General features: G+C 56.8%; 1 protein-coding gene across 9 annotated transcripts in view; it reads left to right on the plus strand.

Moving 5' to 3' along the window:
• Nucleotides 1-18,524, plus strand: part of HDAC5 (histone deacetylase 5) — a 33,951-nt gene extending 15,427 nt beyond the window's left edge. For 7 of the 9 annotated variants that reach the window (XM_057501549.1, XM_036883142.2, XM_036883143.2 and 4 more), the window contains 24 exons: nt 7,511-7,770; nt 7,855-7,999; nt 8,085-8,199; nt 8,477-8,607; nt 8,736-8,882; nt 8,973-9,085; nt 9,372-9,503; nt 9,673-9,895; nt 10,800-11,011; nt 11,215-11,523; nt 12,207-12,372; nt 13,197-13,330; nt 13,686-13,806; nt 14,300-14,349; nt 14,504-14,611; nt 15,034-15,089; nt 15,229-15,316; nt 16,270-16,389; nt 16,636-16,733; nt 16,911-17,029; nt 17,525-17,658; nt 17,947-18,031; nt 18,157-18,322; nt 18,404-18,524. In XM_057501549.1, the coding sequence (XP_057357532.1) occupies nt 7,511-7,770; nt 7,855-7,999; nt 8,085-8,199; nt 8,477-8,607; nt 8,736-8,882; nt 8,973-9,085; nt 9,372-9,503; nt 9,673-9,895; nt 10,800-11,011; nt 11,215-11,523; nt 12,207-12,372; nt 13,197-13,330; nt 13,686-13,806; nt 14,300-14,349; nt 14,504-14,611; nt 15,034-15,089; nt 15,229-15,316; nt 16,270-16,389; nt 16,636-16,733; nt 16,911-17,029; nt 17,525-17,658; nt 17,947-18,031; nt 18,157-18,322; nt 18,404-18,443 (3,272 nt within the window). In that variant the 3' untranslated portion in view covers nt 18,444-18,524. Of the gene's footprint in view, nt 1-7,510; nt 8,000-8,084; nt 8,200-8,476; nt 8,608-8,735; nt 8,883-8,972; nt 9,086-9,371; nt 9,504-9,672; nt 9,896-10,799; nt 11,012-11,214; nt 11,524-12,206; nt 12,373-13,196; nt 13,331-13,685; nt 13,807-14,299; nt 14,350-14,503; nt 14,612-15,033; nt 15,090-15,228; nt 15,317-16,269; nt 16,390-16,635; nt 16,734-16,910; nt 17,030-17,524; nt 17,659-17,946; nt 18,032-18,156; nt 18,323-18,403 lie in introns of all 9 variants that reach the window. The other 2 variants (XM_036883135.2, XM_036883136.2) reach the window with 1 other exon arrangement.
• The last annotated feature ends 711 nt before the right edge of the window (nt 18,525-19,235 follow it).

Consider the following 19,235-nt stretch of genomic DNA (forward strand, 5'->3'; position numbering starts at 1 on the left):
TCCCCTGGATATCTTGCTCACATTCTTGAGACTGTTCCAAGCTTGGCTGGGTATGTTGGGGTATAGGTGTAAAGGTGTGGAGAAGGTAGGAAAGGCGAGACTTGGGTGGGAAGGGAACAAATATTGTACTAATTAATGGGTATCATGTGCTTTCTTGACCTTCTCTCTTTTAGGAAGGTATTAATAGCCATGTGTTACAATTGAGAAGGATCAGAGAATTAAGGAACTTACCCAAGGTCACAGAGTGAGTGACGGCTGGGATTTGGACTTGGATCTTTGTGTAGGGCCACTGCCAATCCACACAAAAACTCTTTTGTACAAATTCTTAAAAGATGCCCCTTCTTCTGGGTGGATACATCCTCATGCCAGAGCGTGCGGGCTTAGCAGTTGGAGTGTGCTAGATTTCAACCCCCAACTTGCCCCTTCAGTTGAATGCCCTTGTGCAGTACACAACCTGCATGACCTAATGTGGTGGACCTGTCTTTGTGCCTTCAAAATTTGTGCTCCTAAAGAATAGAGATCAGTCTGGCCTTGATGGGGCTCCTGAGTTTCTGAACAGGAGACTTTGTTTTCTAAAATTTTGGGGATCAGTTTGTCAACTTTTTTCCTCCCTGGTGGGATTTTGGCCCAAGGGAAGAAGTGAGATCAGGAATGAAGTCGAGCATCTAATCATATTCAGACAGCCTCCCCTGCCCCCATCCCTTCTACTTCATCCCCCCTTCTTGTTTTTGAGACCCTCAGCTGTCTCTTCCCTGCTGCACAGCTGCCAGAGAGGAAATCAGATTAACTGTGTCCGCACACACAGCTGTAACAGCTGTCAGGTTGGCAGCAGAAAGGAGTGCGGCCAGCCTGGGTACACTGTGAGAAAGTAGTTCTCAAACTTTCAGTTGCATCAGAACTACCAAGGGAATATGTTAAAATGCAGATTCCCAAGACTTGCCCACTCTACAGGTTCGGAATTTGTAGAGTAGCCCAGGAATCAGTATTTTAAACACATCTCACGTAATTCCGATGTGAATAGACTAAGACCATGCTCAGAAAAATGGCTGTGTAGACGGGTCGTGGGACCTAGCAGCCTGCCAACAGGTGTCACCAGCATTCCTGGGAAGGCCTTACTGGGCTTTGGGATCCTTGGAAGAAGGGCCTACTGCAGAGGGAGGGAGGCTGTCACCTCAACTGTAGTCAAATCCAGCTTCCAGCAGCCTTGCAGTCTGGAGAGAGAGGATGTCTTGAGATGCTGGGCAGCAGGTGTCTAAACCCCAGCTGCGGTAGGGAATTATGGCAAGTGGCCAGGTGGGCAGGGTGCCCTGCTGGACACTCAGGGCTGGGTTGTGCTTGGGTGGAGCAGAGCCCCTGCCCTGGGGCCCCTGCTGTGCACCCCAGGCGTGGAGCGAACAGTTTCAGCAACAGCTGAAGACTCTTGAGTAGTTAGTGTGCCTTTTAATTGCCTCTAGCTTGGTGCCCAAGTGTTTCCTGGAAATGGCTGGGCTGGGAGAATGAGTGTACTTCTCCAGATAGCAGCCCAAGATCAGTGTCAAACTCCATTTTCACCAGTGATGCTTTGTGCCTTCAGGGCTCTGCACTCCCCTAGGCTTAAGGTCCTTTGGAAGCTGCCTTAAGGTTTCTGTGGGTCCCCTCCACTCAGTCTCCTTCTCCACTGCACTTTGGGGCTCTGGTTTTCTGTGGGCCAACCAGGTGCCCTGTCTGGTTCCCTGGATCCTTAATATAGAGTTTGACCCTTTGCTCCATCTCTTGTTAAATTCAGGAGCAGCCCTCAAGATTTCTTCTATTCCGTAGTGGGGGAACAAGCGAGAAGACCCAGGGTTAAACCCTGGCTCCTCTGCCTCTTTTCCAGGTGATATTGGACAAATTCCTTCCATCTCTGGCTTCACAGCCCTCTGTCAACTAGGGGAGTTGAGTTGCTGATCTGCAGGCCCTGCTTGCACTGATATTCTAGGAGTCTGAAGTCAATTTCACATTGCTTCTGCCTTGCAAGAAGAGAAATTGGGAAAGTGTGAAATAGTACTGGGAAGAGAGGTGTTGCTTGCAGTGGGCCCAGTGAGGTTAGAAACTAGGGAAGATGCTGCTGCGGCCCTGAGAGCAGGGACCAAACTTGATGCTCGTCTGTGCTGAACAATTCTTTTGAGGGGCAAGAGGGATCCCACTGCTGTGGGCTGAGCCACAGAGGAGGTAGTGGGGCAGGAGAGAGAGCCTGAAAGTGCTGCCATTGGGGGGAGGCTGTTCCTAGGGATTCCTTCTCCAGTACTGGGATCCAGCCACTGGCCACTCCATCCTGTGTTGTGTGGGACCCACGGGGAAGGGCTTTGACTGGGACAGGATCACAGAGCAACCTTGGGACAATCTGAAATGAGAGGTAAGGTCTTACTACTCTGGCAGAGATCTGAGCCTGGCTTCTTTAGAATTCAGGTGGTCTATGAACTTGGCTCCATGTAATTCTAAGTATTTTGTTTCATGTACTTAGAAACATTTTGAGAAGTGGTCCATAGGCTTCACTAGACTGTCCAAGGGGCCCAAGACTCAAATGTCAGGAGACATTAATAATAGCCCTGACTGACACCTCCCAAGATGTTCCCAGGCCCTGTGCCAAGCTCCTCTGCTTGTGATCTCTCTCCTGAGCCTGAGAGCTCTGGGAGGTAGGTGGTCTTACGCCCGGTTCACAGATGCCTGCATTGAGTTCAGGGAGATGCTCAGTGCCTTATGCTAGGAAATGACAGAGCCTGACTGGAACCTTGGCAATCTCTTACTCCAGAGCCCTCATTCTTAACCATTATGTGATATGTGTTTGCTGGTGTTACATGAAGAGTTGTGAAAATTGCTTGGTGAGTGTCATCCTGGTTTGCACATGTCTGAGTTGTGGTAGAACCTGTTGAGCCTAAATTGGCCTCACCGGTCACGTAAAAGCACAGAAATAGATCGTGGGAAACTGTCCTTGGTGGGGAGGGTCATCGGCGTCCCTGGGAGTGTGAAATGCTGTTCCCTGCCTCCTTCCAAAATGCCTGAAGGCTGGGATAGGGACAAGAGCTTTCTCCCATTCTCCAGAGGGAGAGAACGAGGTCATTGGACATTTAAGGAAGCTGCTGCCTTCCCAGCCTGGTGAAGGAACTCCTGAAGGCGGGGTGTCGGTGGAAGGCACTGTTCTCTGGGGTAGGCTGCCCGCCCATTGCTCCCCAGGGGGGCAGTTATCCAGGGCTGGCTCTTGCTGAGCACCCCACATGCCTTGCGTGGGAGCCTGGCTGCACAGGTGGTGTTCAGAGGGAGTCTGCTTGGGCTGGGAGTTAGGACCCCTGGGTGTGAGCCTCTGCCGCTTAGCTGATGGGATCTGCTGCACTGCAGCCTCACAGGCTTGGTTTCCTGGCTGTGTATGAGGAGGCTGAAGCAGATGCTTTCAAAGGCCCCTTTCACCCTCCCCCCTCTTTTATTAGGGTAACTCCTCAGATCCAGGGCTTATCTGCAGGGACCTCATTTTTGTCCTGTAGACACTAGACACTCCAAACAGCTTTTAGTGCACGTGTTCCTCATACTCTACCTCGGGTCCCCTCCTCCCCCCTTAGCCTTCTGGGGCTCCTGGAAGCAGGGTCCTTATAGAGCCAAGTGTTATGCTTCTTAGGTCTGTGGGCGGGTCCACACACTGTGCCACCCTTTTTCTTCCAGGGCTGCTTCAGGGCAACTAAAATAACCATTTCCTTGCTGCCAGCATCTCATCACAGGGATTCTGGAACTGATGACTTCTCCAAGAGAGGGTTTGGAGCTGGGGCACGGCTTGCAGTGTGTGTAGAGCAGGAGGAAGGTTTGACCTTGCTCTTGGGCAGCTGGATCTGTTTTTTTTTCTGAACCCTTGTTCTCAAAGGTGCTGCTAAAACCTGCTCCTTATGCCCCAGAGCTCCTTGTCTGCTTGGGAGTTGTGTCCCTTTGCCTGGACATTTTCTTTTTGTTTAAGGTTGTGCTGGCAGTTGTCTTAGAGGACTGAAGGAGTGTGGGAGCCCTCCCCAGGGCTGATGGGGTTCACAGAAAGGTGGGAGGCCCAGTGGGTGGGAAGGAAGTGTCATTAAGCTGTTGCCTCTCCCCAGTTGTGCCCAGAGTTGGGCAGGGCACCCCTTCTGAGCCAGAGCCTGGTTGTGTGGGGTAGTCCACTCCGATAGCCAGAAACACACCGTCATGCCCTCCAGCTGCCTGGGCTGGGGCGTCTCTGTGGAGGCAGTGTCACTCAGTCCTGCAGAAGGCCTGCGGACAGGGTGGTACGTTGCTGCTTGTTCCTAAGGCTGCCACTCTTTGGAGGTTCGGTCAGGGGCTCGTGGAAGGAGTAGAGTGTGGAGCACGCGTAACTCTTGCGGAAGTCCTCCCTCTGCAGGAGGTTGCTGCTTTGGCTCTCTGGCCTCCTCTCTGTTCCCTGCAGCTCTCTCTCAGGAGGAGGCAGGGGACACGGTGAGAACCCAGAGTCCTCCCCTCCTGTGTGATCCCTCCCCTGGCCTTTCAGGGGTTCTCTGCTCGCCAGAGTTGCCAACCTGTGTCCGTAGGGAACAGAGTGTCCCTCCTGCTCTTTCCTTCCCAGGGGTCTTCCCATTTCTCCTGGTCCACCAGGAGGTGGTTGAGAGCCTCCTCCTATTTTGACACACCTATTTCTCCTTCAGGGTGCTTAGTTTGGATGGCAGCCACTGCCACCTTCTCTGTCCATGCCCAGCTGGCAGAGGGCACAGATCCTTGAGGGGGTGTAAGGCCAGCCAGGCTCCAGCTTTTGTGCCTAGCAGACTTATATTGGTGGGCTCTGTGCCGCCCCCCGACCCTTTCCCTGTCTCTAGCTGCGTAGCGGTAGCCCCTTCCATCTTGAATGGAGCCACGTCACTACCTGGAAGACCCCTGGGGTGCTGTATCGTGTCCAGGCCTCACAGGGCCTGCAGATTAGTACTCTCCAGTTACCTGTGTTTCCTGCTTGTGTGGGAGCAAGGCTGGGTGGTGGAGCTCACTGGCCCTGCCACCTGCATAGCAATGGGGCTACGGCTCCCACTGCGGCCAGGGGCCTAGCATCTCTAATTGTGGTGGTGGCTGTGCAAGAGCTGTGCAAGGTGGGAGAGTCCCCTCGCCTGCCAGCACTCTCTCTGCAGGACTCCTGCAAGGGAAGGCAGCACTGTTGGCAGCATTTGCAGCCTGAGCAGGGTTATCTGCTGGGAGCCAGGAGTGCTTGGACCCCTGCCCTTCCCTGGGCAGCCAGGCTGGCATCTGGCTCCCATGGCCTCGGCACTGCTGGGAGCAGCAGGTTGAAGCCCATCTAACTCTTGGCTGAGTGATCAGAGTGCCACGGACCAAGCCAGTCTTGCCTATGAACAGATAACTCTCCAGCCAGCTTGGGACCTTGTTGAGCATTTCCAGGGCAGGGAGACCTGAGGCTGCCTTCTGGTTCTTTGCTGCCACCCTGTTTTGCACCCTGATGGGGCTGCCAACCTCCAGAAAAGGCCCTCTGCAGTTTCCAAGGGCCCTTCCTCCTGGTGGTAGGGCAGGACATGGGGTGGGAGGGAAAGTGAAAGAGAGAGAGGGAGAAAGAAAGAGAGAGAGAGAGACAGAGAGAGAGAGAGAGAGTGTGTGTGTGTGTGTGTATGTGTGTATGAAACCCCACCCTCCTGGCCACATCTGGCCACTCCTGCAGATGTGGCTTTGGCCTCGTGGCCGCAGAGTCGTCAGTGTGGCTGGCGGGCAAACCACAGAGGAATGTGCCTAGCAGTGCTTGGGGGAGAGGGGGCTGGAGGGGACTGAAAGGGATTCTGCTCAGGCTTTACCTTCCCACGCCCACCTCCAGTGGGTCCTTGAGGAGGCCTGTTCGGGCATGAGGGGAGCGTGGCCTTGGCCTGCAGCAGGCCTTGCCTCTGCCTCGGTGGCACTCATTCATTGCAGGGTCCCCGGAGAGGTCCAAGCACAGGGTGTGGGAGCCTTGCTTAGCTCAGCCCTTGGTCCCCTTCCCAGCTTCCTCTCCAGTCCAGATTGAGAGGTGGCGGTGGGGGCCTGGGCAGAGGCCTGATCACAAGGGCAGGAGACACGGGCAGCCATCGGGATAGTGGGATCCTTCCTTCTCCAGGCTGGGACTAGAGTGGGCCACCTTGCCACAGGAAAGGCTTTTCGGCTCCCTGTGGCCTCCCTGGGCTAGAATGAGGAAAGTTGAGGGCTTTCTTTGGAGAAAGAAAAGAAGTAAGTCACATTGGCCGTTCCTCTTACTTCCTGCTTCCCAGGCAGTGGGTAGCCTGCCTTCCCCTTCCTGTTGGTCAGGAGGCTTTGTGGGGTGTGACCTGGGTTTAGGGCTCCCTGCTGGGGTGGTGTTTGCCCAGTTGCCCTGGTAACCACATAGCAGTGGTAGGGAGTGACATTCAGTGACCAGAGAACACTGTAAGGAATCAAGAAGTTGAGACCCATCTTTCCCATAAACTCATGGGAATATTTTGCCACAACCTGGGGCCCCTCAGCCCATTGTTCACGTGGTGGCCTGGATTCAAGGTGTGGGGGCCCAGCAGCCCCTTCACTTCTCTCCTCTTCCCAGCAGGTTCTCCCTGGGACTGGAGTTCCGGGACCTCTGCCTCGGCTGCAGCCCCCCGCCCCCCTTTACCCTTCTTCCTGTCTGATTCCCTTTCCTTTCCTGTCTCCTCCTCCCACCACCTCCCGGGCCTGCCCGCCGTTCTCTTCTTCCCCCCTCCCCCCAGGCACAGCTGCTGTTTGGCTCACTCTATATATAGCGGCATTTTCAGGGTAATTACAATAAAACTGTTGAAAGGAGATAATCCAGCAAAGGAAGTGAGTCTGACTCCCAGCCCCCTCCGGTCCCTGGTGTGGTGTAGCCCTGCACCCCCTTTCCCTGAGGCCTCCTGGCGCCAACTCACCCTCCATTCCCATAGCCTCTCCCAGCTGGGTGTGGGACAGAGAAAAGGGGAGAGGTTAGGGGTGTCCAGGGGATCCCCACAGGCCTCTCCTGGATTTACAGAGGGCCCTGGCTGCCAGCCCCATCAGTACTAGAACTAACATCTGTACCTCAGTTTCTCCTCTAGTATAGACTTCTTGGTGCAGGGAGTGGGGTGCTGAGGTAGGGGAGGAGGCACAGACAATGTAGTGGTTTGAAGCAAGGATTTGGATTTACATGCTACAATCAGTCACCGGGCTGTACATCTTTGGTTATATTACTTAAACCTCTCTAACCCTCAGTTTCCTCATGAGTAAAGTAATTCACATAAAATGCCCAGTGACATTAACTGTCAATGACAGTATCATGTGTTGAGCGCCCACAATGTCCCAGGTACTGGGCTCATTGCTTATGCATATTTCCTTACTGAAATTCATGGCTTTGGCCTCATTAGTTAAGGTGGAAGGCTGGATCCATGATCCACAGAGCAGAGAGATTTGACCCCACTCCCTCCCCCCACATTCTCTTGGAGTCTCTAGTCCTGTCTGGGAGCTTTCTGGGCCCCAGGCCTGGCTGCCGGGGCCTCTGATCCCTTCCTGTCTCCTCTCCCTGCAGTGGATGTGAAGCCGGTGCTGCCAGGAGCCATGCCCAGCTCCCTTGGCGGCGGGGGTGGAGGCAGCCCCAGCCCCGTGGAGCTGCGGGGGGCTCTGGCAGGCCCTGTGGACCCCGCACTGCGAGAACAGCAACTGCAGCAGGAGCTCCTGGCGCTCAAGCAGCAGCAGCAGCTGCAGAAGCAGCTCCTGTTTGCTGAGTTCCAGAAGCAGCATGACCACCTGACGCGGCAGCACGAGGTCCAGCTGCAGAAGCACCTCAAGGCAAGTGAGGGCCGGGGAGGGCTCCCGGACCCCCGCCCCCACCAGCCTGGCTCACCCACCTCCCTGCCCCGTGGGCCTCTGCAGCAGCAGCAGGAGATGCTGGCAGCCAAGAGGCAGCAGGAGCTGGAGCAGCAGCGGCAGCGGGAGCAGCAGCGGCAGGAGGAGCTGGAGAAGCAGCGGCTGGAGCAGCAGCTGCTCATCCTGCGGAACAAGGAGAAGAGCAAAGAAAGTAAGGCCTGGGGCCTCCTGGCGCCAGCCGGGACGCCTGGCCCCCTTTCCCCAGGCACCCAGGTCAGCTGTGTCCTGTCCCACAGGTGCCATCGCCAGCACTGAGGTGAAGCTGAGGCTCCAGGAGTTCCTCTTGTCGAAGTCAAAGGAGCCCACGCCAGGCGGCCTCAACCATTCCCTCCCACAGCATCCCAAATGCTGGTATGGCCCTAGGCAGGCATGGGTCACAGAGGCCCCTGCCCAGGGGCGGCCTGGCTGCAGGATGGCAAGGGGCTCCTGGCCCGGTACAGGCCGTGTGATCTCTCCTAGATGAGACACCCACCCCTGGTTTCTCTCCTCACTTCCTGCCCTGGAACCCATTTCCTGTCCCTATGTGCAGTGGTCACTACATAAATGTAGAGTACTGGGTGGCAGGTCCAGCTGGCTGGGTGCTAACCTAGATATTTCTCCATCCCCATCCCCACACCCCATCCCCCAGGGGAGCCCACCATGCTTCTTTGGACCAGAGTTCCCCACCCCAGAGCGGCCCCCCTGGGACGCCACCCTCCTACAAACTGCCTTTGCTTGGGCCCTACGACAGCCGTGATGACTTCCCCCTCCGCAAAACAGGTGAGCGCCCAACCTGGCTTCCCAGCATGTGGCTCCTTGGAGGTAGAGGTGGGAATGTGGAGGGGCCAGGCCGCAGGTGTAAGCCTGTTTGTGTGGCTGTATCTGAGCCCTGGCTACCTTCTCTCCAGCCTCTGAACCCAACTTGAAAGTGCGTTCGAGGCTAAAGCAGAAGGTGGCTGAGCGGAGAAGCAGTCCCCTCCTACGTCGCAAAGATGGGACTGTCATTAGCACCTTTAAGAAGAGAGCTGTTGAGCTCACAGGTGCTGGGCCAGGGGGTAAGCGCTCCTTTCCTGTCCCTATTCTAAGGGCCTAGGAGTGAGGGGGTGGCTCCAAGCAGGCCCTGGTGACAGCCACTTCTTCCATAGTACCCTCGGTGTGTAACAGCGCTCCAGGCTCCGGGCCCAGCTCTCCCAACAGCTCCCACAGCACGATTGCTGAGAACGGCTTTACTGGCTCAGTCCCCAACATCCCTACTGAGGTACAGGCTGCGGAGTGCTGGTAGGCGGGCCAGGCTACTCCCTTTCCCTGGGAAGGAGGAGGGAAGTCATCTCAGAGTGCCCAGCTGGGTCCTGTGTGGACCGGCTGGAAGAACCCGTTGGTCTGAAGTGGGATTTGTCCCATGGGTCTCCAAAGGGCTCTGAACTCTCAGTTTCTGCCTTCCCAGGGGGGGCCAGGTGTGGGGAGCAGGTCGCTGTTCAGAGTCTTGGTCCCAGGTGGCCCCTCTTTGCCTGCTCTCATCACTGTCTCTCCTGACTGCTCCTCAGATGCTCCCCCAGCACCGGGCCCTCCCTCTGGACAGCTCCCCTAACCAGTTCAGCCTCTACACATCTCCCTCTCTGCCCAACATCTCCCTAGGGCTGCAGGCCACAGTCACTGTCACCAACTCGCACCTCACTGTAAGTATGGGACATGGGCTCCTTGGTCCTAGATGCCCCTAGCTGGGGCTTTTGTCCTCCCAAGGCCCTGAGGGAGATCAGATGGCCCTTCCCAGAGCTGGGGGGTGAGCAGCAGGACTGGGGCAGAATAACCCTCTCCCTCATCTCCATCTCTTTTCTCCACCCCCAGGCCTCCCCAAAGCTGTCGACGCAGCAGGAGGCCGAGAGGCAGGCCCTCCAGTCCCTGCGGCAGGGTGGCACACTGACGGGCAAGTTCATGAGCACATCCTCCATCCCTGGCTGCCTGCTGGGCGTGGCGCTGGAGGGTGACACCAGCCCCCATGGGCATGCGTCTCTGCTGCAGCACGTGCTGCTGCTGGAGCAGGCCCGGCAGCAGAGCACCCTCATCGCGGGTGAGTGGGCATTAGGCTCAAGGCAGGACCAGCTTTCAGGGAGCAGTGGCCAGGGGTACTCACCCACCCTGTCACAAGTCTCCTCCCTTCAATGGCAGCACTGATACCCTCCACATTCTACAGACATTACTGAGTACCTGTAGCCTGCCAGGCCCTGTTCTCCACAACATCTGCTGTGATTAAGTTCATATTCCAGAGCAGCACTGTGTAGTAGAAATAGAACACAAGCCCCATATGTAATATAAAGTTTTCTAGGAGCCACATTAGAAAATGTGAAGAGAAACAGGTAGAATTGCTTCTTGGCGTTTTGGCTAAAGAAAAAAAGTAAAGTAAATTTTAATACCATTTAACTCAATATGAGAATATTGTCATTTCAATATATGACCAATGCAAAGAGTTCTCAGTGAGATATTTTACTTTGTATTTCATACTGTTTTTGAACTCCAGCGTGATTTATCTCAGACAAGCCACCTTTCAAGTGTTTGGTCATTAGGAGTGGCTGGTAGCTAAGGAATCGGGTAGCACAGCTTTGGACAGCCAGCCCTTAAGTAGCTGGTGGCATCAAAAGAGGTTCTGCTGAAAATACACATGATCCTCATCCCAAGGCTTCCCAGCCTGGTGGGGTCCATGTCCGTGAACAGGGAAGTCTTATTGCACGTGGGGAGACCTAGTAATCGTTTACTCACGTGGAAGCCCTGAGCCTGTCTGTACAATCATAAGTGAATCCAAGGGAGTGTACGGCTTGCCGGAGGCAGTGGCTCTGACCTGTGAGGTGGTTCAGTTGTGGGGAGGAGGAAGAACAGGGCTCAGGCTCGGGGGTAGGATGCTCCAGGCCCCTCCAGGATTCACCCTGAATTTGCAGGTACCCTGACAATGATGGTCACTCCCACCCCTCACCCCACAGTGCCACTCCACGGGCAGTCCCCTCTGGTGACGGGCGAACGTGTGGCCACCAGCATGAGGACAGTGGGCAAGCTCCCGCGGCACCGGCCCCTGAGCCGCACTCAGTCGTCCCCACTGCCCCAGAGCCCGCAGGCCCTGCAGCAGCTGGTCATGCAGCAGCAGCACCAGCAGTTCCTGGAGAAGCAGAAGCAGCAGCAGCTGCAGCTGGGCAAGGTGTGCAGGGCAGCTGGGTGGGGGCGGGGGCTGTGGGCGGGGCTCAGACCCAGGCCACTCGCTAGCAGGTGCCAGAGGAACTTCCTCGCCTTTTTCTAATTTGCCCAGAAGCTGGGGAGAAGGGAGGAAGGGTAGACCCTCCTGGGCCTACGGCTGGGTGGCTGCCTCTCCTACAGCTGACTGCCTCCTTGCTCTGCTCCCAGATCCTCACCAAGACGGGGGAGTTGCCACGGCAGCCCACTACGCACCCCGAGGAGACGGAGGAGGAGCTGACTGAGCACCAGGAGGCCTTGCTAGGGGAGGGAGCCCTGACCATACCCCGAGAAGGCTCCACGGAGAGTGAGAGTACACAGGAGGACCTGGAGGAGGAGGAGGAGGAGGAGGAGGAAGAGGAGGAGGAGGAGGAGGAGGAGGAAGAGGAGGAGGACTGCATCCAGGTCAAGGACGAGGAGGGCGAGAGTGGCACCGAGGAGGGGCCCGACTTGGAGGCGTCCAGTGCTGGTTACAAAAAGGTGCCCCTCCTCCCGAGCCCTCACTCGCCACCCTCTGTCTTCCTTGCTCCTTTCTGCCTTTGCATTTCTTCTCCCGTGATGCACTTTGCAGGCTCTGCAGGGGCAGCTTTCTGTAGAGACCCGGGGCTGTGAGGGTGGGAGCTGTTTGTGTTGGTTCCAGAACTGTCTGTGCCCCAGTCTGCCAGCCCCTCCTTGCAGCCGTGACTGCCCCCATCTGTCTGCCTGCCTCTGTGTGCACGTACCTCGTACCTCGTAGCCTGTATCTGCATTTCTGCCTGCGTAGGGCCGGTTGTGCGTCGGTCCCTGCGTGCTTGTGTGCGTGCTTACCCCCCCACTGTTACTACAGTCTGCCCTGTGCCTACCACGCACTCCATTCACAATTCATCGCGGACACCTCTGAGCCCTCCCGGCCTGACTCATCCTGCCCCCTCCCACGCCTCCTCCCTCCCAGCCTCTTGCCTCAGTGCTACTCTGGCATGACTCATCAAGGCCCCCTTCCCTCCCCATCTCCTCCAGATGGAATTGGGAAGGCTGGAGTGTCTCTGGTCTCTGGAGGGCGAAGGAGATGGGTGAAGGAGGAGGTTTGGAAGAGAAGGGCTGGATTGGGGCCCCTCTGGACGTCCTGGGACACCTGTCCTCACTTCCATCTCAGGCTGAGCCTCACCCACTCTCTTCTTTTCCAGATATTTTCAGAAGCCCAGCAGCTACAGCCACTGCAGGTGTACCAGGCACCCCTTAGCTTGGCCACTGTACCCCACCAGGCCCTGAGCCGTACCCAGTCCTCACCTGCTTCTGCTGGGAGCATGAAGAGCACCCCAGACCAGCCCACCAAACACCTCTTCACCACAGGTGAGCCCCTCCCCGCAACAGCTGCCCTTGCAGCAGTGCCAGGGGCCCTGTGCATGGCCTGCAGCCCATGGGCATCATAAAGAGTATAGCCCCTGCTCTGAAGGGACTGCCAGGGCCCCTCGAGCACTCTGCAGGGAGGGAAGACAGGTTTGCCTGTTCTCTGTGTCCCAGAGCCACCTGTGGTGGTGGTGGGTGCTTCTGTCCTGCTGGGAGGGTGGTGAGTGCCCCATCTCTACCCCCCGGGGCAGCATCTTTTTTGGGTCCCCTCCCCCAACCAGTGAGGGACCACCTTCTTTTGGGCCATCAACACACAAGCCCAGGAGCCCTTGGTAGAGTCCATTGTCTCAGTTGGGTCCTGCCCCTTACAGCTTCCCCTCTTGCTTCCTTTGAGGTCAAAAGTGAGGCCTCAGTCAATTCTAGAAAGCTCTCCTGCATGGAGCTGCCTTCTGTGAGGCTCTGAGGGGGCACAGATGCCTGATGATGGTCCTGTCTCACCAGTGGGGTGTGGGACTGTGACAGGAGGGAGGAAGGGAGGATGTGCCATGTGAGGGATATAGTGTTGGGGGCATGGTGCGCAGAGATCAAAACCAGTGTTGGTGTCAAGGGAAGCCTGGTTGAGGTGGCTTTTGACAGGTAGTAATAGAAAGGAACTGCAGGAGAAAGAAGAGGGATAGGTGTGGCGCAAGGTGGCTGGGGTAGCCATGAGGAGGTGTGTGGGCCAGGGTAGGTCAGGGAGAGCTCAAGTGATCTCTGCTGGGGATTGTGGAAGCCAAGCTATGACAGGGCCCAAAGCAGTGTTGGCTGATAGAGGTATCTCTGGCCAGGTGTGGTCTATGACACGTTCATGCTGAAGCACCAGTGCATGTGCGGGAATACACACGTGCACCCCGAGCACGCTGGCCGGATCCAGAGCATCTGGTCTAGGCTGCAGGAGACAGGCCTGCTTAGCAAGTGTGAGGTAAGAGAGCCCCTCCTTCCAGCCCCCAACTCAAACCCAGTAAAAGCCTTTCTGGCTCCCCTGTGAGTGAAGCCTCTCTCCATGTTTCTTCTTCATCCTCCCTTCAACCTCTGACCTCAGGGCCAGTTCCTGCAGCCTATTTCCCCCAGTGATTCCCAGCTGAATGGGGTAGGGTCCTGACTGGGGGGCCTGGGGGGCCAGGACATACCTTCTCAAAACCCTTTGAATCTCCTGAAGCCAGAAAGTGGTTCCATGTACCCTAGGCTGTGGGGTAGAGAAGGGGTCTGGGCATCAAGGAGAGCCAGGCTTTCAGTGCTGTCCCTCCCTCACTGGTCTCTCCTGCTCTCCCTGGCAGCGGATCCGGGGTCGCAAAGCCACGCTGGATGAGATCCAAACGGTGCACTCTGAATACCACACCCTACTCTATGGGACCAGCCCCCTCAACCGGCAGAAGCTGGACAGCAAGAAGCTGCTTGGTGAGTCAGTAAGCCAGTGGGCAGGATATGGGCAACTTCCCTCGTGGGGTAGAGGGCTGTTGGGAAGACTGCCCAGCCAGGGCAGGCAAGTGGGTCCTGGGGGACAGAGGTCATCCTCTTGGCAGAGGTGGCATGGTTGCCACACTGCCCATGCCCAGGGGTGCCATTCCCACAGAACACAGTATGAACAGAGCTGCTGGGGGGATGCTGGCAGGGGGTGGAAGGTGATGGATCAGGCCTGATGACGGGGGCAGTGCTTTGCTCTTCTCCTTAACCAGTCCTAACCCTCTCTCCTTGCCGTCTGCTCCAGAAATAAGATGTTCCTCCAGAACAGGGGACAGACATCTCCCAACTGCTGTGGGCTGCAGAGGCCTGTTCTCTGCTTAGGTCTAGCCTTCTTTTTCTGTGACTGCTCACTGCCCTCTTCAGACCCCAGCCTGTAGCCCTGCAGTTGAGGCAACTTCCAGAGTAGCTCTGTCCCTCTTCCCTGCAGGCCCCATCAGCCAGAAGATGTACGCCATGCTGCCTTGTGGGGGCATTGGGGTGAGTGGGGCACTTGCCAGTGATGGGTGGGTGGCTCTCCCAGCTCTGGCCCTCCCTTCTCACCCACCTGCCAGCCTGCTGTCCAGGTGCCCACCTCCCTTCTTGCCCTCCCCCTACAGGGGGCACGCTGAAGCCTGCTCTCCTGCCCCTGCAGGTGGACAGTGACACTGTGTGGAATGAGATGCACTCCTCCAGTGCCGTGCGCATGGCAGTGGGCTGCCTGGTGGAGCTGGCTTTCAAGGTGGCATCAGGAGAGCTCAAGGTGAGTAGGGGAGGAGGGTTGGCACTGCCTGGCTTGGTCCTGCATCCTCAGGAGCAGAGGATGGGGCAGCCTTGGCTTCCCCTTCAGCAAGGCTGTGTCCTTGGTAGCCTCAGCTCTCAGGTGCCAGGAAGGGGAGGAGGCGACAGCTCCAGGGCCAGCTTGGTGGGTGAGAGATAAAGAGGGGCTGACAACGAGGCATTAGTGTCCAGTGCTTTCTCATGGGTATCTTGGGACCAGAGATGGTGTCCGCCTGCTCATGTGGCCTGTGGTTGGCATTCCTAAAAATGTGTGGGATACTTACTTCTGATCTGTGTTTTCTTCCCGGCCTGCCTTATGCTTCTCTCCTTCTGTATGTCCACCCCCTCCGTGGCCACCTTGCTTGCCTGTCTGTCTCTTGTCTCTGTCCCTCTGCACCTCTTCAGAATGGATTTGCCATCATCCGGCCCCCAGGACACCATGCAGAGGAATCCACAGCCATGTGAGTGCCACCCCAGCCTGGCACTAGACCTGCTGCCCTTGCCTTCTCCCTCTCAGCTGAGCTGATTTGAGTATCTTTTGCTCATGGAGCAAGTACTCACTGAAGCTGACCTCCCTGCTTTTTTCTCCCCTCCCCCCAGGGGATTCTGCTTCTTCAACTCTGTAGCCATCACAACCAAACTTCTGCAGCAGAAGCTGAATGTGGGCAAGGTTCTCATCGTGGACTGGGTAGGCAGTGGGCTGGTAGTGCCGGGGTCAGCCTCCAGGAAGGCTCCAGCTCAGCCTCGCCCCTGCTTTCTCAGGCGCCTGTGCTGAAGCTGCGCCTGCTCAGCTTACATCCTGCTGAAGTATTAGCTCAGCCCTCACATACCCACGGGGCTCCCGCCACACGAGGAGACTCGAAAGTGGTTTTAGCCCCTGGTCCATCTTGGCCCCCACCTTGCAGCCTCAGGCAACCAAGGAGATTTTCTACCTTGAACAGTAGAGACTGCTACCACCATTGCTAGAGCCACTTCCAAAGGGGGCTGTGTGCCAGGACACATGGTACCGCTCACGGCCACCTCGAGTAGTAAGAATTAGGATGTCCATTTCTGTAAGTGAAGACACTAAGCTGTTGGGTAATGTACCCAACCTAGGTCACTCAGTTTGGGGTGTTGGCGCTGGACTTGAGGTCAGGTCCTAGGCCCTGAAACTTCTCTTGCTACTGCACAGTGCTGCTCAAACCCTGCCCGTCATGGCCGAGGGAAGGAAGGGCGTGCCCCCCCCCCCCCCGTGAGCTGGGGAAGTAGCCAGGAGGATGGAATCTTTCTGAAGCCCAGTTTTGGCTTGAAAATTCACATAAATGTTGGGGGTTTCTTTAGAATGTATCTCTTTGCTTTTAATTCCTTACTAGCCTCAGTATTTCCCTCCCCACTATTGGTAGAATGGGCTTTGCAGGGAGATCCGCCATGTTCGTCCCATGGCTTTGTAGCTCATCTGTGCAGTGCCGCGACCTGGCCTGCAGACGCTGGTTAGAGAAGTGAGGGGCAATACTATTGTGAACAGAACCAAGATGCCCTGTAGCTAGTGGTGGGCTGCACCCCCAGAGCTCACCATCTGGTGGGGAGGGGGAAAAGGTGGAATTCGGACCTTTGAGCCAGAGCCTGGGCCTTTATCCTGATGCCTCCACCCCTCCCCACCAGGACATTCATCACGGCAATGGCACCCAGCAAGCGTTCTACAGTGACCCTTCCGTACTCTACATCTCCCTGCATCGCTATGACAACGGCAACTTCTTTCCAGGCTCTGGAGCTCCTGAGGAGGTACAGCTCCCAGGCTCAAATGTGGGGCCCCTTGGGGAGGCAGCAGAATGGGACCTAGCAGGGAGCCATGGAAGCCCAGGGTGGCGCTGGTACCTGGGGAGTCTAGGCTCCTAATGGGAGGCCAGCCCATTGCCTCTCCATGCAGAACATAGGTTAGTGGAATGAGGGCTGGAGGCAGGGCTGAGGGCAGGGGCAGTGGCTGGATCCCCAGGCAGTGAGAATAACTCCTCCCTGCCATGCTGCCAGGTTGGCGGAGGGCCGGGCCTGGGGTACAATGTGAACGTGGCATGGACGGGAGGTGTGGACCCCCCCATCGGAGACGTGGAGTACCTAACAGCCTTCAGGTGGGGACTGAGAAGGGCCAAGGGAGGTGTGGGTGCCCCCGACCTGGGTCCTGCTGTGGGAGGGGCAGAAGGCAGTCAGTGTGGTGTGGGTGGGGGTGTCATCTCTAGGGGAGACACAGCATAGGGCGACCCTGGCATTGCCACCTGCGAGGGTCAGCGTGGGCCCTCTCTTTGCAGGACAGTAGTGATGCCCATTGCCCGTGAGTTCTCACCTGATGTGGTCCTGGTCTCTGCTGGGTTTGATGCTGTTGAGGGACACCTGTCTCCACTGGGTGGCTACTCTGTCACCGCCAGATGTGAGCCTGCTGGGGGACTGAGGGAGGCTATGAAGCAGGAAGCATAGGTTGGGTGGGGGTATAGAGCAAGAATAAATTAATACTGCAGGGGCTGGGAAGAGGAGAGCTGGGGGCAGATCCAAGACTTGGAATCATTTGGCAGGACCCCCAGCTCGCCCTCTGCCAGCCCTGGCCTTGAGGGGCAATCAGATGGGGGTGGGGTAGCAGAGGGTGTATCTCCTCCTGGAGTTGTAGGGATGGAACCTGTTGATCTCTCATTTCAGTGATGCTCCTTAGAAGACATGGGATTGGATTGTTTTAGTCCATCTGTCCTGTTTTGTCTTTAATGGAGCCTTTAGTCCATTAGCAATGAATTTGATCATGGATCTCTATTTGGGCTTAAATCTACCATCTTACTTTGTGCTGTTTGTCCCAAGTCTTGTGTTTCTTTTTCTCTCCTTTCTTACCTTGATTTTTGTTTTAAACCATTTCATCTTCCTTCACCCATCCCTAAAGGTTTTGGCCACTTGACCAGGCAGCTCATGACGCTGGCAGGGGGCCGGGTGGTGCTGGCCCTGGAGGGAGGCCATGACTTGACCGCCATCTGTGATGCCTCTGAGGCCTGTGTCTCAGCTCTGCTCAGTGTGGAGGTGAGGTGCGGGGAGGGGCTGGGGAAGGTGGACCAGTAGGCCAGGGAATGAGGGGCCAGCAAGGGAGGGCCCCCTCTCTGGGTCAAGTACCATTGAGGGCCCTTGGGAAGGTTTTCATGGGGTGTAAGGACAGCTGGTGTCCAGGGAGGGCTTTCTGCATAGGGGTTTCTCCAGGAAAGCTTTGCTTGCCCCTATCACGAGAGATGTCTGGGGCTGAATGGGTTGTTTAAAGGGGGAGGCACTGCCACCTGCTCTTCACCCTAAGCCTTCTCTTCTCTCCCCTGCCAGCTGCAGCCCTTGGATGAGGCAGTCTTGCAACAAAAACCCAGCATCAATGCAGTGGCCACGCTAGAGAAAGTGATCGAGATCCAGAGTACGTGGGGCAGGCAAGAGGGGCTCAGACCTCCGTCTGCCAAGGAGCCGGAGCTCACAGGCATACCAAGGCTGGGGGTGTATACATGGGGATTTCTGTGACCCCTGCCTGCCCCCTGTCCTCAGGCAAACACTGGAGCTGTGTGCAGAGGTTTGCTGCTGGTCTTGGATGTTCCCTGCGGGAGGCCCAGGCAGGAGAGACGGAGGAGGCTGAGACTGTGAGTGCTATGGCCTTGCTGTCGGTGGGGGCCGAGCAGGCCCAGGCTGCTGCAGCCAGGGAGCATAGCCCCAGGTAAGGACTCTTCCCTACCCCTCGCCCTTGTCCAGGCTGGTGCCCCCACCTCACTGCCCCTCCCTGTCCTTGTTCCCACAGGCCGGCAGAGGAGCCCATGGAGCAGGAACCCACCCTGTGATGCCCTGGCCCCATCCCTCTGGGCTTCATCATTGTGATTTTGTTTATTTTTTCTATTAAAAGCAAAAAGTCACACATTCAACAGCGTGTGCTGTGTGGGTCTCTCAGCTCGCCCGTCCTGCTCCTCTAAGGTGCCTCAGGCCGCCCACCCTGTGACCTACATCTCAGCTCTAGGTTTGCTCCCTCTGTAGGGCACAGGGGTGCCCTTTCCAGTGCCCCCCCCACCCCGTGTTGTATCCCACACCCACTTTCCCAAATTCTGTCCTTTTCCCTCGGGAGCCTGGGCCAGCTCAAGATAGGCAGGGGGTCGAGAGAGTACCTTCCAGTCCTGGGGTCCCCCTGAGTGAGGAGGGAGTAGTCAGTTCGGTGCCTTGGCTTCAGCTGACTTTGGGGGACATGCCTTAATTTCGCCCTCATCCTGTCTCTAGCCACAGGGGAGGATGGAGGGCCCCTCTGCAGTCTAAGATGCAGTGTGGAGGGGAGGTGGGCTCCCAGCCGTGAGTTCCCGTCCTTTCCTTCTGTTGTACTCACCATCTTTCTCCTGGCCTCGGCACCAAGGGGAAGGGGAAGGCTTATGCCCTAGGGTGTGGGCCTGAGGCCTGTGGGCAAGGTGGTCTTGCCTCCTACTCCTCAGGGTTTATTTTCCCTTCCCAGAGGCTACAGAGGGTTGAAGTGTGTGGGGAGGGACAGGGCTGGACCCCTGGGTTCTGAGGAGCCAGGAGAAACTGCAGAACCAGGCCTGCTCCCACCCTACTCTGTTGGCCACCCTGCTCTGCAGACACCGCATGGGGAC

Source organism: Manis pentadactyla, chromosome 4 (assembly GCF_030020395.1).
Source record: "Manis pentadactyla isolate mManPen7 chromosome 4, mManPen7.hap1, whole genome shotgun sequence".
Taxonomy (NCBI): domain Eukaryota; kingdom Metazoa; phylum Chordata; class Mammalia; order Pholidota; family Manidae; genus Manis; species Manis pentadactyla.